Source organism: Hyperolius riggenbachi, chromosome 8 (genome assembly GCF_040937935.1).
Source record: "Hyperolius riggenbachi isolate aHypRig1 chromosome 8, aHypRig1.pri, whole genome shotgun sequence".
NCBI classification, from domain to species: domain Eukaryota; kingdom Metazoa; phylum Chordata; class Amphibia; order Anura; family Hyperoliidae; genus Hyperolius; species Hyperolius riggenbachi.
This window is the reverse complement of record NC_090653.1, coordinates 269,931,128-269,946,039: the sequence shown is the minus strand read 5'-3', so window position 1 is coordinate 269,946,039 and position 14,912 is coordinate 269,931,128. Positions and strand designations below refer to the sequence as shown.

At 43.9% G+C, this 14,912-nt stretch overlaps 1 protein-coding gene across 2 annotated transcripts in view; it reads right to left on the bottom strand.

The window, feature by feature from the left end:
- Positions 1-14,912, bottom strand: part of ABL1 (ABL proto-oncogene 1, non-receptor tyrosine kinase) — a 388,171-nt gene that overhangs the window by 23,782 nt on the left and 349,477 nt on the right. For both annotated transcript variants that reach the window (XM_068248847.1, XM_068248845.1), the window contains exon 7: positions 1,865-2,049. In XM_068248847.1, coding sequence (XP_068104948.1) covers positions 1,865-2,049 — 185 coding nt within the window. The remainder of the gene's footprint in view (positions 1-1,864; positions 2,050-14,912) is intronic.

Sequence of the window (14,912 nt, the reverse complement as noted above, 5' to 3'; positions counted from 1 at the left end):
GCATTGTTGATTGCATGAGAATGTAAATTGCCCAGTTAACACATACATAGGGCAGGGGCAGGTGGCATTGCATATGAGTGCCTACATCTGAGGGCCCCATTGAAGTTTTGCTATGGGGCCCCATGATCTCTAGCTACGCCACTGGTTCCAACTGTCCTGTGTCATGATCACCTCTCCCAGTTGCTAGGCGACATGAACAACATAGGAAATCCCATCATGCTCTGCACAGCATCAGGGAAAAAAAGCCCAGGCTTTTTTTCTTTGATGGGTGGAGCTTAGCTAAAACTGCAGCTAAAAATGATGCTTTGGTAAGAAAAACAAAGTTCTGATGCTGTGAAACTGTTAAAGAAACACCAAGCCTTTTCAGTTCTGCTGAGCAGATTTTTAGTCCGGAGGTTCACTTTAATTCAATTTTGGAAAAAGAAGAATTCTTCAACTTTTCTTCTGCAGAATAATAAAAAAAAAGAAAAATGTGTCTCTGCTCAGGTATTGAGCGATCAGACATGCTGGTAAACACTTAGGCCCAGTTCACACTGGCACAGATGGAAAACTGATCCCTGTAAAATCTTTTATAGAAGGCTCATTTTTCCATCCATGACCATCCATTCTAGCGTATGGTTAATGCAACGCATCCGTCAATCCGAAAAAATTGCTGCAGACCCAATCTTGCAGTCAGTTTGTCTGTACGGATCCGTTTGAACAGAGCAATGTGAACGAATACTACTGACTAACATAGGATCCGTTCACCTTCGTTAGGGTCTGTTCTGTTATGGTCTGCAAAACTGACCTTTTTTTGTCCAATGTGAAACGGGCCTAATTGAGAGTACACTTCACACTGTAGGTTGTGTGCAGGATTAATGGACCCAAAGGAACTTGGAAATGAATGGGGGAATCGAAGACTGTATGCACATCCTTGGACATCAATGGGAAGGATTGACTGGCCATGAAATTGCATAGGGATCTGTGTGTCTGCATTAGCTTTCAAGCTGGCCATACCCATATAGCTTTCTACCCAGTTCTAAAAACAATTGATTCCTATCAGAAAGGATTTGATTCCTACCACACGCAGCATACCGGTTTTCAACAGATATCCTCAGGGTATGTATTGAATGTCAATCAAACTGCAGAGTTGCACTATGCAAAGCAACGCTATGTTCTCTCTAACTGTGGATGCTCCAGAACAGCTCCGATCAACCTAAATTTTCTGTCCTGATTGTTCGGTTAAAATTCGAACAATCAGACATTTTCAGGGCATCGCTTCCCATCAAATCAATTGATCAGAGTGATTGTATTTGCAGGGAATCTAACAGAAATACTGATGTGTGTAAGGCACCTTTGCAGTATTTAAAAACACTTAGATAATTATAAAGATAACTTTTCTGCGCATCACCTTTTGACACAGTTTATCAGCAATATCCCTGGAATGGTGCACCGAATTAGAAAGGGAAGTGTAGCCACAAAAAAAAATATATAATCTACTAAATAAAAATGAAATATATTGTCAACAGGGCTGTATACTGAGCAGCCTTTTTTTCTGACCCGGGAGTCAAACTCGTGACCTCATGCTTCACAGTCAGGAGCAGTATCTCTGGATCGCCTTAGCTTGTAAGGCCAACTATTGGACTTCACAATTAATCTGCAGCCTTACTACCTCTCAGTGAGTGGTGGAAGAAGGCATGATTGGGTTTCCGAACTACCAAGTCCAGTCAAATGCTGCGCCATGTCATGACTTCAGCAGAACATGATTACCAATATTGCATGTCCAAAGAACAGTCTTGGCACCACTTTGCAGTCAGGTGATCCACTACAGGAGTACTATAATAACCACGCTAACAACCCAAAAAAATGGGAATGATTAACTTACCCCAAACATCTGACTTAATGGAAAATTTGTTATAAGCCAGGCTTTCGGGTGCAGTCCACTTAATAGGGAATTTAGCTCCGGCGTGAGCAGTGTAGGTGTCGCCAGTCATCAAGCGGCTGAGGCCAAAATCAGCTACTTTGACCAAGTGGTTTTCCCCAACGAGGCAGTTTCTGGCTGCGAGGTCCCTAAAAGGAAAAGTAGAAATGATAAAATGACCAACTGCAAAAATACCTATGGATCGGATTGAAGAGAGAAATCTGTAGAGGCGTGGAAGTGATCGAATTCACAGCGCTGCATCAAGTAGAAGGATTTCCCACACTCTGATCAGAAGTAACACTGGTGGCTGCAGGAAACATCTGACCAGAGTGTGGGAAATCCTTATACTTGACGTAGTGCTGAGGATTTGACTGCTTTTACTGTTTAACCACCATGGATTGGCTACCTATAGCAGCTCATCAGTCTATCTATTCATCTGTGTGACTATAGCGCCTGTACTTCTTGTTTGCTACAGAGACTGCTGTGGAGTCATTCAAGCACATGTCCTTGGAGAGATCAACACAGATACCTATGTAAATGCATTTCCAGTAAACCTTTGTGTGGTTGTGCCTGGACACATCAGGAAAACACAGCATTTGATGCAGCATAAGTGCATTATTATACTGTAGTTAAGAACTTTACTGAATGTAACAATGATTAAAATTGCTTATACGTTAGTATTCTTTTATACATTTTTAGTCAATGTTTACGTCCTGTAAAATCTATCCTTTCCCAGATTTTTATTTACACATTTTCCACATTTGTAAATTAAAATGTAAATATTATTACATCTTACATATAGCTTTTATTCAATGGTTTTTGTTGTGATTGTGTCAATATCAAACATACATGTGTGGCATATTGGTTACCAGAGTCATTTTTCATTCAAGCAAAAAAAAAGAAAAAAAAAAAAAGATCAAAATTGTCGAATCGAAAAAAAAAAACCCTGATTAGTACAGATAATTAATAGAACATTAGTAATAAAGAACAGTCTCATATTTTTATTTTCAGTTATATAGCCTTTTTTTTTTTTTTTTTTTAGAACATTACATCATACTGTCACATTTGCAGTTTTAAGGCTGGTTTCACAGTTAGAAGTTACAGGCGCACGTTAGAGCAGCCTGTAACACAGCCCACCGCACAGCAATGAAAAATCAATGGGCTGTTCACAGTGCCCACGTTGCGTTACTCAGTAATGCTGCGCCATAACAGAACATACTGCATGCAGTACTTTATACGTGGCTAAGCCGCGTTAGACTGCTTGCACATGCGCTGTAATGTTGGGGAGGAGGGGAGAGCGGCCAGGCACATGGCTAATTAATATTCACTGCACGGTGTGACGTGTGCAGTGTTTACTTCCTGGAGCGGCCGCTCTGTGCTGCGATTGGCTGGCGGGACCACGTGATGCCGCATGCGTCCAAGAGTGCGCATCACGGACGCCAGAGTGAGCTGCACAACGCGGATCAGTCTGACATCCACATCCAGCACCGCCAGGCGTTGCGTTAGGGGCACGTTATGCGACCATAACGTCCCCTAAAACGCAACGTCCTGGTGGGAAAGTAGCCTTAAACCACACTCTGTCTTTTAAAGTGGACCTGGACTCTTGCACAGGACAGAGAGAAAACACAGAGAAATGCACCCTGTATGTATTTAGAGAGTTTAGCCTGTCTAATCTCCCTCATTTGTGTCTAATCACAAATTGTATTTTGATCTCTCTCCTGTGTCACATGACTGCCATGGCAGATAAGCCCATTTGAAAGCACAGGCTGTAAATAATATGACGGCTTCCATGAATCAGGAAGTAGAAACTGTGCAGATTTATTATAGGATTTGTATCAGCTGTAACAAATTTTTTTGGTTTAAAGGTTATTATGCTTTTGTGTATCTTTTAGAGCAGAGAGGACATTCAGAGTTCAGATCCGCTTTAAGCTATAAAACAAAGCAGAAATAATGACCCTTTGAACTTTCCAGCGTAAAACCTTATCTCAAGCTGTCTCTCACTGTTTCTTGGCTGTTCAAGAGCTTTAGAAAACAGGACTGTATTGGACCCAGTGGGTAGGATAGCTCAGAGAAGCTCTTTTGCATAGATAACAACTAAAGTTTTCGTTTATTCTTCCTGTACTGGAAAAAAATATGAGACTCTTTTCTTTGCTTCTTCTTAGCTGTACTACACATACAATTTATGATCACACAAGTTTATTTTCGCATCAGGTTTGCTTTAAAGGGATACTGTAGGGGGGTCGGGGGAAAATGAGCTGAACTTACCCGGGGCTTCTAATGGTCCCCCGCAGACATCCTGTGTTGGCGCAGCCACTCCCCGATGCTCTGGCTCCGCCTCCAGTTAACTTCTGGAATTTCTGACTTTAAAGTCAGAAAACCACTGCGCCTGCACGCGCGTGTCCTCGCTCCCGCTGATGTCACCAGGAGTGTACTGCGCAGACACAGACCATACTGGGCCGGCGCTGTGCGCTCTTGATGACATCAGCGGGATCGAGGACACGGCAACGCAGGCGCAGTGGTTTTCATACTTTAAAGTCTGAAATTCCAGAAGTTACCCGGAGGCGGGGCCGGAGCATCAGTGAGTGGCTGCGCCAACACAGGATGTCTGCGGGGGACCTTTAGAAGCCCCGGGTAAGTTCAACTCATTTTCCCCCGACCCCCCTACAGTATCCCTTTAAGATAGACACACGTTCAGTACACATAAGCAATAGCCTCCTCCACTTCCTCCCTACGGTGTGTTCCGACCGCGCCTCGCACCCGCTGCAGCAAGTGTGACCTATAACGATCATAACGATCGGGAGTTCAGGGCCGAATACACTCTATCATGGAAATGATCTGAGCTGGTTATCTCTGAAAGGGATTATCCAAACTGTCGGCTGCGGCATACATTGCAGCCGGCGCGGAATCTGGTATTGATTGCAGTCTGAGCGTTTGGAGGAATAAAAGGCTTCCTGAGAAATGCTGCAAAGTCCAAGAGGCAAATGCAGAATGAGCTCCTGAGCAGATAAATCTGTTATGCACCACTAAGCAAAGATGTCACATCGTGCTACACCGGGGCACTCGGTTCAGTTCCCAGCAGGGACGCCATCTCTTTGTGTTTCGCCGCTTGTGTTCTGTTGTCCTGGTTACATCCCTCACTCCAAAAACATACAGGCAGATTACAGCAAGCGGAAATGGATTTTAAAAGTAGCTTTTGATTCAGTGGACGGAACGCAGCAGTTTTTAGTTTTTAGTTTTTTAGTAAAGAAATGACTCAGTATTGACTTTTAATTACACAGTAGGTGACCCACGGCATCAAAAGAAAAAGTAGCCTATAAACAAGACCAGTTTTTGCCAGATTCAACCACTTAAAATCAAATCTGCCCTCAAACCGTTACCTCAACCAATAACTAACCGTAACAGACATCCCCATCCCCCGACGATACCTAAACCAAACCGACCCCCTACCCCCCCTTTCCCAATGATGCCTGTCCTTAAGGCCCGCCAGCCATCTTCGCCGCAGTTTGTATTTTATCAGTCACCATGGATGTCACATGGGAATAGCTGCTAGAACGGGAAATTTGGGTGCTGGAGGCTCCCAATAAAATAGCGAGCTGCGCCGACGTCAGCTATTTACCCATAACAGTTGCAAATCGCAGCTATAAATGAGTAACTTTGAAGAGACCCTGTAACAACATTTTCAGCATTATGTCTTATATCCTAGAAGTTCCTATACCTGTTCTAATGTGCTCTGGATTACCGCAGCCTTTTCTAGTTGCACTGTCTCTGTAATATATCTATTCTTCTTTTCTTTGTCAAGCTTTGTCAATCCAGGGAGGAATGCACTGCCTCTGCTGTGATAGGGAGAAGTTATGCACGCCCCCTGCAGGCTCTGTGTGTATGCTATGTTTATTAGTCACAGACAGGGTCTCTGCTATAAATTTCAGCTTGTCTGAGGGGGGAGGGAGTTGCCCATGCTGAGAAACGTTGAGAATACCTGACTGGAGGGCAGATAATTCACTATTTAATAAAAACTTGTAGTATACTGTAACATGATATATAAATATATATTCACAAACATCACTTCCTGGTCAGCGGCCATGTTTTTAGTTTGCAAACACTGCCTAAAACTGGTGACTAAAAGTCAGGATCACGGCGGGGAGAGGTGGAAACGGCAAAGAGGGATCCAGGAGATCACAGTGACTCGATTGGTATGTTTTTTACTGTACAAATCGGACAGCACAGATTCTCTTTAACCAGGGCTTGAACTTCATCCCAATCAGTAGCCGATAGCCCCTTTCCCACAAGAAATCTTTACCTTCTCTTGAATAGATCAGCGGAAGGGGTGGGGGATTTTACATTAGGCAAACAGCCTAAATAATCTATAAATTAATATATTGTAAAAAATAAGCAATTTTTTTCATTGTTATTTTCACTACATTTCCTCTTTAACATAGGTGCCAGTTTCGCAGTGGTGCTGTTGAATGGATTTCTATTTGAGGAGCGATCAATTATTTGCCAGATTGGGCCACTGTCCACTCACCTATATTTGGTTTAAAATGAAAGCAAAGCTGTTTATTACCCTAAATGCTTTTGTTACTGTGCCATCCAAGCATGTGAAAAAATCCGTCAGGTCACTCAAACTTGTTACTGATTCCCATGTATGTAACCACTCTTCACTGCCTCTCTTCTGACGAGTCATGCTGTCTTCTCTTCAATTAGACAGTATGAGTCAACATGAGAAAGGGGGGAGGAGTGGACAACAAGTTCAGCTGTGTTACTCGATAGTTTATATGAACTAAAGGATGTTAACATGGCTGAATAATACAGCAGAAAAGAGACTCAAGTCAGGAAACACCAAAGAGAACTAAACACAATAATGCTTTATAAAGGTCCCAGATGAGTAAAATGCGACAAGAGAAAAGAGACCAGTCAGGAAAAGGAGGCGGAGGACCGATAACAAGAATAAAGCTCATGGATGAACAAGTATCAGCTGGTCTTCCAACAATTGTATTGATGCTGCTTTGCAATACTCTTGCCAATAAGGGTTAAATCTCTGTCTCACCGGTTTATAAATCCAGCATTATATAAAAACAATGATCAGATTTTTAAGAAATATTAAACCTGGTGGCGATCTGTTGTCAGATCTTTATAAGCCGGTCTCTGTAGCATGAGCTGAATAAAACATTGTGTATACACTATACATTCCCTTTTATTGGCTTGCACGGCGGGGGTCCCTGGGCACGTGTATGAGCGCCGTGCAGATGTTAGGTTGAAAGCTCTTTCAGGAACACAGAATGATGTCAGCGTTTCACGCTTCTCTAAAGCACTGCGGGAAACCGCAGCGCTGCACAAACCAGTACAAGAAATTACATATGATTGTCAAAGAGGCACTGAAGTGAAAAAACAAAACAACTTATGATGTAATGATAGGCATGTGTAGTACGGATAAGTAATACAACATTAGTAGCGAGGGAAAGAGTCTCAAATTAAAATGTTTAGATAAATAGCTTTGTTTTAATAACATTGCATCATTCTGTCATATTTGCAATTACAAGCCACACAATGGCCCTTTCAAATATCCCACAGTAAAATTCTTATATAAATCTGTCTCTGACTGTTTCTTTGATACATACTGTTTATACTCGCATATAAGCCTAATATTTCAGCACAAAAAATGTGCTAAAAAGTTACCCCCTCTGCTTATATGCGGGTCAGTGGAGCAGAACGGATGGTTGAGTAGGTTTTGTTACTGGCAGAGGAGTTTTGGGATTGTGCACTGGTTAACTTGCTCTTGCCAGCTGGCTCCCTGCTGTGCCCATCCCCTGCAACATGGTGTGCAGAGTGCACTGCTCAAGATTACCTGTGTCCCCTGGCTTGTGGAGTAGAGCATGCAAGCGACATGTCAGTGGTTCAATGATCAGGTGTTCTTCCTTTGTGGCAATCGTTGTCTCTCATATCAATGATGCCATCTAGTAGCGTCTTGAAATACAGCTGTATCATCCTTGGGGCACATCTGGCTACGAGGAGAGGGGCTGACTTGCACTGGGGGCACATCAGGCTACTATGGATGGGGCTATTCTGGGTAGGGGGATTATATGCGAGTCAATCACTTTGTCCTAGTTTCTGAGGGAAAAGTGGGTACTTCGGCTTATACGCGGGTCGGCTTATATGCGCGTATATACGGGTAAGTGCTCCAGAAAACTGGGACCCAGAGAGCTCAAAGAAGCTCTTTTGCATACATAACAAGTGACGATTCTTAACTCTTCCTGTATTGGAAACAATATGAGACTCATCTCTGCTACTAATGTTCTTTTTCTGTACTACACATACAATTCATTATCTTTATCATAAGTTTATTTTCACTTCAGATTCCCCACTTGAGGACCACAGGCTAACACCCCCCTAGTGGCCAGGCTATTTTTTACAATTCAGCACACTGCAGCTTTAACGGTGTGCTGCACCCAAATGAATGTTACCTCCTTTTCTTGCCACCAAAAGAGCTTTCTGTTGGTGGCATCGTCTTTTTTTAAATTAATTTTATTATATTTTTATTATTACATTTCTTTATTTTTCAATTATTTACATCCACCCTCCCCCCGAGATCCAACCAACGATCACCTCTCATAGGGATCACATTGTGGGTCACTCGAGGGGACAGCTTTGTCACAAAGCTGTCCCCATATAGCTTTGTGCATAGATCGCAGCGCTGTATATAGGAAAAAGCGCCATTTTTTCCTTGTAAAAGCCGATCTTGGAGTGGAGCTTCGTAACTAAAGCGGTGATTGAGCTCGCCATGCCCGTTAATCTCTGTCCACCACTCAACGCCTTCTGGCGTTAGGCGGTCCTGGAGCTACCACCTTCCCGACGCCTATTGGCGGTAGGCCTACTGGAAAGGGAGAACAGGGATCTAGTCGCTGCAGTGGCTCAGTGCAGCTCTCACATCAACCAGGCTGAGATTCTGATTATGGAATGTAAAGGTACAGATTTGTCGCCTTGCATCAGGGTAGGTACAGGTTTTCACATTTAAATGAGCAAAACGTTTCGAGCCAATCTTTGTGCCTTAACTGAAAGCTATCACGGTGCAATACTGTACTGTACAGTAACAGCAAAGGTAAAAGCTGTCAGGACCGTCAATACGTATGGATATCATTTCTTTACGTCCTTCAACAGCCTGGCATACATCCAGAACTATTGGCGGAGAGCAGGCCTACAGCTTAGCCATATGTTCCAACCTGCTGACAGCTGTTTCAGGCTATTGACGCTTTCATCAGTGCAAGGTCTGAACAGTGTCCATTGCAGGACTAAGAGAGGTGTCACAGGGTATGAACTGGACATGTCGCTATTGCAAGTCGAAGAGAGGTGTCACAAGGGGTAACCCGAAATTTGGGTGCTCGAAAGGTTAGGGTGGCGCCATAGGCGACCATGCAAATTGCGGCTATAAGGGGAGATCTGGGCACTTGAGGCGCCAGCTAAACTACCGGGTGTGGGGACAGTCCGCTATAAAAACTGCGGCTACAAACAGCTGTTAAAGCGGACCTGAACTCAGAACTTCCTCTCTGCTCGAAAAGATAAGCAACAGTATAATAACCTTTAAAGAAAAAACATTTCTTTGTTACAGCCGATACAAATCCTGCAATAAGTTTGCAGTGTGTCTACTTCCTGCTTTCATGGAAGCAGACATATTGCTAACATCCTGTGTTTAAAAATTAGCTGCTCTGCCAAGGCAGCCAGCTGATATAGCGGACAAATCAAATTACAGTTGTGATTAGTCACAGATGAGGGGGGATTAGAAAGGCTAAACTCTCTAAATACATACAGGGTGCAATTCTCTATGTTTTCCTTCTGTCCTGTGCAAGAGTTCAGGTCCAATTTAAATGCTTGCCGACCGCTCCACGGCGTGAACGCAGCGGTAGCCCCCGGACCACTCCATACCGATTGGCGTGAAGTGCTAGGGGCGGAGATTGCAGGGGATAGTGCAAGCCGATGCGCGCGCGTCCCCACTGGAATGACGGAGCTCTGCTCTGTCCTCAGCCTCCCAGCGGCGATTGCCATCTATTTACATAGTACAGCGCTGTACTGGTGACAGCCGTGTGAAAGTGATCGGCTCTCATAGGCTGATGTCTACGAGAGCCTATCGCTAGGATTGGCTGGTGGGGGGGAGGGAGGGTGGAGTTGGGAAAAAAAATAGTAGTAAAATGTTTTAATAAAAAAAAATACAATAAATATTTATTTTAAAAAAAATGTAACATCCTAGGAGCAATCATAGCCCACCAACGGAAAGCTCTGTTGGTGGGCAGAAAAGGGGGGGGGGGAGAATCACTTGTGTGCTGAGTTGTGGTTGTACGGCAGTGAGCCCTTAATGCTGCAGTGGCCCTAATAGTAAAAAAAGGCCTGGTCACTAGGGGGGTTTAAGACCGCGGTCCTCAAGTAGTAAAGGTAAGGCATGGGTCGGGGGCTTGTTAGGGGTAGGCATCGGGGGGGGGGGGGGGGTTTAGTTGGTAGTTGGTTAGGTATTGGTTGGGGAGTGTGTCTGGCAGTGGCAGGGGGTTGGTTAGGCATTGGTTGGAGGGGGTCGGTTAGGCATCTATAAAGGGAGGGCTCATGTGATAATAGGATTATTATTCAAGATTGTAATGAAAACTGTCTGATAGTAGAATATTCTACTAGCGGTTATCTCTGACGTCCATTTTGCCTGTACGCATCACAGGGTACCCGGTGAAGTTATCCTTATGCCTCGTTCGTTGTTTTCTTTCACAATTTGAATGTAGAGAATAAAGGGAAATGGTGCAAAGCTACAAAGGTCAAACTATAAAGAACAATTAGAGCGCATTACTACTTTTCCCACTTTGTCAAGTTATACAGGTCAGATATCAAAGCTTCCTCAGAAGATCACCGAAGACTTAATTCTCAAACTCTTCTTTGGAGCCGAGTGAGAGGGAGATGAATTATGTATAATTTGAGGGACACCGGCTCCGTCTTTATCTGTCACTAAGAGATAATGAAGTCCTTGTATTGGAGCCAAACTGAAATTTGTGCAGTGAGTCCGTCAGAAGGTGGATGAGCACGCGTGATAGGAGGTAAAGGGTGAAGCGTCCTGATAACCAAACGCCATCTGCGAGTGATGTGAACGTAAAAATACTATACATGCTGCAACAACGTGATCATTCCCGGCATCGTACAGACTGGTTAAGGGCTCTGCCAATGGGAGACCAGGGTTCCAATCGTGGCTAAGGTAAGTACCTATTCAGTAAGGAGTTCAAGGCAAGACTCCCAAACACTGTAGGGTGCCCTTAGTGGCTGCAGCTCTACAGGGAAAAGTGCAATACAAATGAAGGGATTATTATTACTATAGGGTACATACAGCATTAGTAGGGGAGGATGCCTGGTGCATGGGGGTGATTATTCAAAGTGTATACAGAAGAGTTGCGCACGTGTACTTGTGCCAACGATCATTTGTGATTAACAATATTAGTGCTCATGGTCTTGGTGGCCGGGACTGCGCATGTGCAGTGACCCGCAACCCGGCTAAATCGCGGACTCCATAGCAGTGCAACCGAGGGGATCAGACCGACACGGAGGGAGCTATCGGACCAAAGGGGGCTGGAGGAAGCCCCAGGTAAGTATAACATCTTTTTCCTTTCGTTGTTTCCAGTTTACTTTAAGTTTGAATGCATTTGCCACATGCTTGTTTCAGGTGTATCATTCAGACACTACTGATGCCTGAAAATTCAGCAGGACAGGCAGGCAACTGGTATTGCTTAAAAGGAAATAAATATGGCAGCCTCCATTAGTTTCTCACCTCGGGTTCCCTTTAAAGGGAACCTGAACAGAGTAAAATGATTTACAATAATCACGATGCGCCTGCAAATGAATGTTACATACTTACCTCGCCGTCGGTTCCTCTCAGAAGCTCACAGTTTTCTTCTAATAATGATTCCTTCCAGTTCTGACTAGATCTAGTCAGACCTGGAAGCCTTAGGGCCCTTTTCCACCAGTTGCTGTCAGTTATAACTGAAAGGACAACTGATGTGCAAGGTAATGCCCATGTTTCCCTATCGCTCAAGTCGGCGATATTAAAGTTTAACAGTGCGCTGACCAGAAAGCTGTGGGGTAAAGGCTATTTAAAAATGGAGCATGGAGAATTCCATTGATCACAGTGAACAAACAGGACATGGGAGAGGAGAAAGAAATTGATGAGTGGACTACAGGGGAGGTAAGTATGACGTGTTTATGTTTATTATGGTTTTTCATTTTCAGTTTAGGTTTGCTTTAAATGACACCCGAGGCGAAAATAAACTAATGAAATAAGCAATTGTATCTATCTTCCTTCTCCTAACAATGACTTTTTAAGCTATTCCACAGTTTTATTTTATGTTTAAATCTACTTTTTAAGTTTTAACAGTTTTATTGTTTTTGCTCAATGACACATTCATTGAAGTATGCCAGAGCTAAAATCTATAAACTATTGACCCTTTATCTCTTCCCTGCTCTCAGAAGCCATTTTCTGCTAGGTAAGTGTTTTATAGTTGGAATTTCTTATCAGTGAGGGTCACACCGTAGTCACTTCCTGTCTGAGTCAGGACTGAGTCAGCCACTTACATACCTGATATTTAACTCTTTCAGGCGGAGAAAGAAAAAAAAGGAACACAGCATAGTTATTTGTGTGCTAGGCACTGTATGGCCTAGTGCACACCGGAGCGTTTCCGCTGCTGTTTGCGATCTGCTTGCGGGTGCGGATCCGCTAGGGTAATGTATTTCAATGGGGTGGTGCACACCAGAGCGGGAGGCGTTTTGCAGAAACGCATACTCCCGGGCTGCTGCAGATTTTGGATTGCGGAGACGTTTCTGCCTCCAATGTTAAGTATAGGAAAACCGCAAACCGCTCTGAAAAACGGCACTTCAAAGCGGTTTGCCAGGCGGTTTTTGTTACAGTAGCTGTTCAGTAACAGCTTTACTGTAACAATACATGAAATCTACTACACCAAAAACGCTTCACAAAACCGCAAAATGCTAGCTGAAACGCTACAGAAAAATAAGAAAAAGCGTTTCAAAATCTGCTAGCATTTTGCGGATCTGCTAGAGGGTTTTGGTGTGCACCAGGCCTGAGTGCACATGTCTATCTCATCATGTCACCTCGGGTGTCCTTTCACTGTTTTTCCCGTTATAAAGTGCCCATTCCTGAAATCAATCAGTTTAGTGCAGATAACTCACCCCTTGCTAGAAACCTTCCTGTTTCGTCTATTATTGGTGATACCCATTTTCAGGCTGTCAAAATATTTTTTACAAACCGCTCCCACCCAGGGTTGTGGCGTTTACAGCTTTAATTAAATTTCCTGCATGCTGCCGCACAGGGCAGAGATTAGCATTTGACGCTGACAGGTCGCAGTTTAGAGATCTCTTTAATTAAGCTACAATTAACCAATTAGCTTTGTCCTTTAATGCACAGAGCAGGAGGGTTTATGTGTATCCTGAACGTTTGTGCTCCAGAGCCACAGATGAGAAGAGAAGTGAGCCAGGTGCTTCATCCTGAGAATTTAATAACCAGCTCCAGGAAGCCTCCATCCCCAGTGAAGACATTAATGTGCATTTCTGCAAGTGCAGCACACTGACATACGTCTGCCTGCTGGTAGGCTGGGGAATGGCGCCCCCCCCATCCCATTACAGCGCTCCCATTAGTGCTCCATTGTGCTGCCTCCCTCAATATAGCATTCCCTTTAGTGCCCCCTTCAATATACTCCCTCCCATCAGAGCCTCCCTCATTAGAGCAGCCTTGTATTCACACCACTCAAATTAGGAGCAAATCAAAGAAAGTTGTAGCTAGTTAATTAGGTAGTTGCCAGCTAACTGATCAAAATCAGAATCGACTTTATTCGCCAAGTACGACGGGGGCGGCACCGGAATTGCGTTTGGTATAGACAAGCTCACAGCAGCACAGTGACAGAGGAACTTTACCAAAATATAGCAGTAGGGGGAAAATAAATCAATACAGTGCAAAGTGAGAAATAAAAAAATAGACGAGAGATCAAGAAATAATTGATATTTGCTGTGTAATTTGCTCATATTGTTTAAAGCGGTATCGTCACCATAAAAATCAAATTTCAACAGCAACTGGTCTGAGTGTATTAAAGGGACACTTAAGTCAAACAAAAAAATGAGTTTTACTCACCTGGGGCGTCCAATAGCCCGATGCAGCTGTCCAGTGCCCTCGCCATCTCCCTCCGATCCTCCTGGCCCCGCCGGCAGCCACTTCCTGTTTCGGTGACAGGAGCTGACAGGCTGGGGACGCGAGTGATTCTTCGCATTCCTGGCCACAATAGCGCCATCTATGCTGCTATAGCATATATTATATACCATATAGCAGCATAGAGGGTGCTAATGTGTCTGGGAACGCGAAGAGTCACTCGCGTCCCCAGCCTGTCAGCTCCTGTCACCGAAACAGGAAGTGGCTGCCGGCGGGGCCAGGAGGATCGGAGGGAGATGGCGAGGGCACCGGACAGCTGCAGGGGGCTATTGGAAGCCCTGAGTGAGTAAAACTCATTTTTTTTGTTTGACTTAAGTGTCCCTTTAAGTGATAAAGATGCTAATGCTGCATTCAAAACTTGCAAAACATTTTCTGCTGTTATGATTTGGAGTTATCACATACTTAAGGAAACACTGGCCCTTTAGTAGTCGGTGCCAAAGAATTGCATGCTGTGGGTTCTTTTTATCTATAATCTATTCCTCCTCTTTCCTTTATTTCCCTGCCAGCTGCTTATCTGAAACCCAATCCCCTACTCACTTGTGTTTACAAGCAAGGCTGAGGCAACGCAGCGATTGGAGGAGACAAGAAAAAAAGTAAAGGGCAGAAATGACATCACGAGTTAGCCTTAACTGTGGGCAAAAGACATGGCACCCACCAGGAACAGAATTCTCATAATTTACTATATAACATTCACTGAAATCAAAACGTGGACAGTACAATACATGTGTTATGCAAGTAGATCAAGTATTTATCTACTTATATATGTGTTTTTTTCCCCCTGGCATAGTA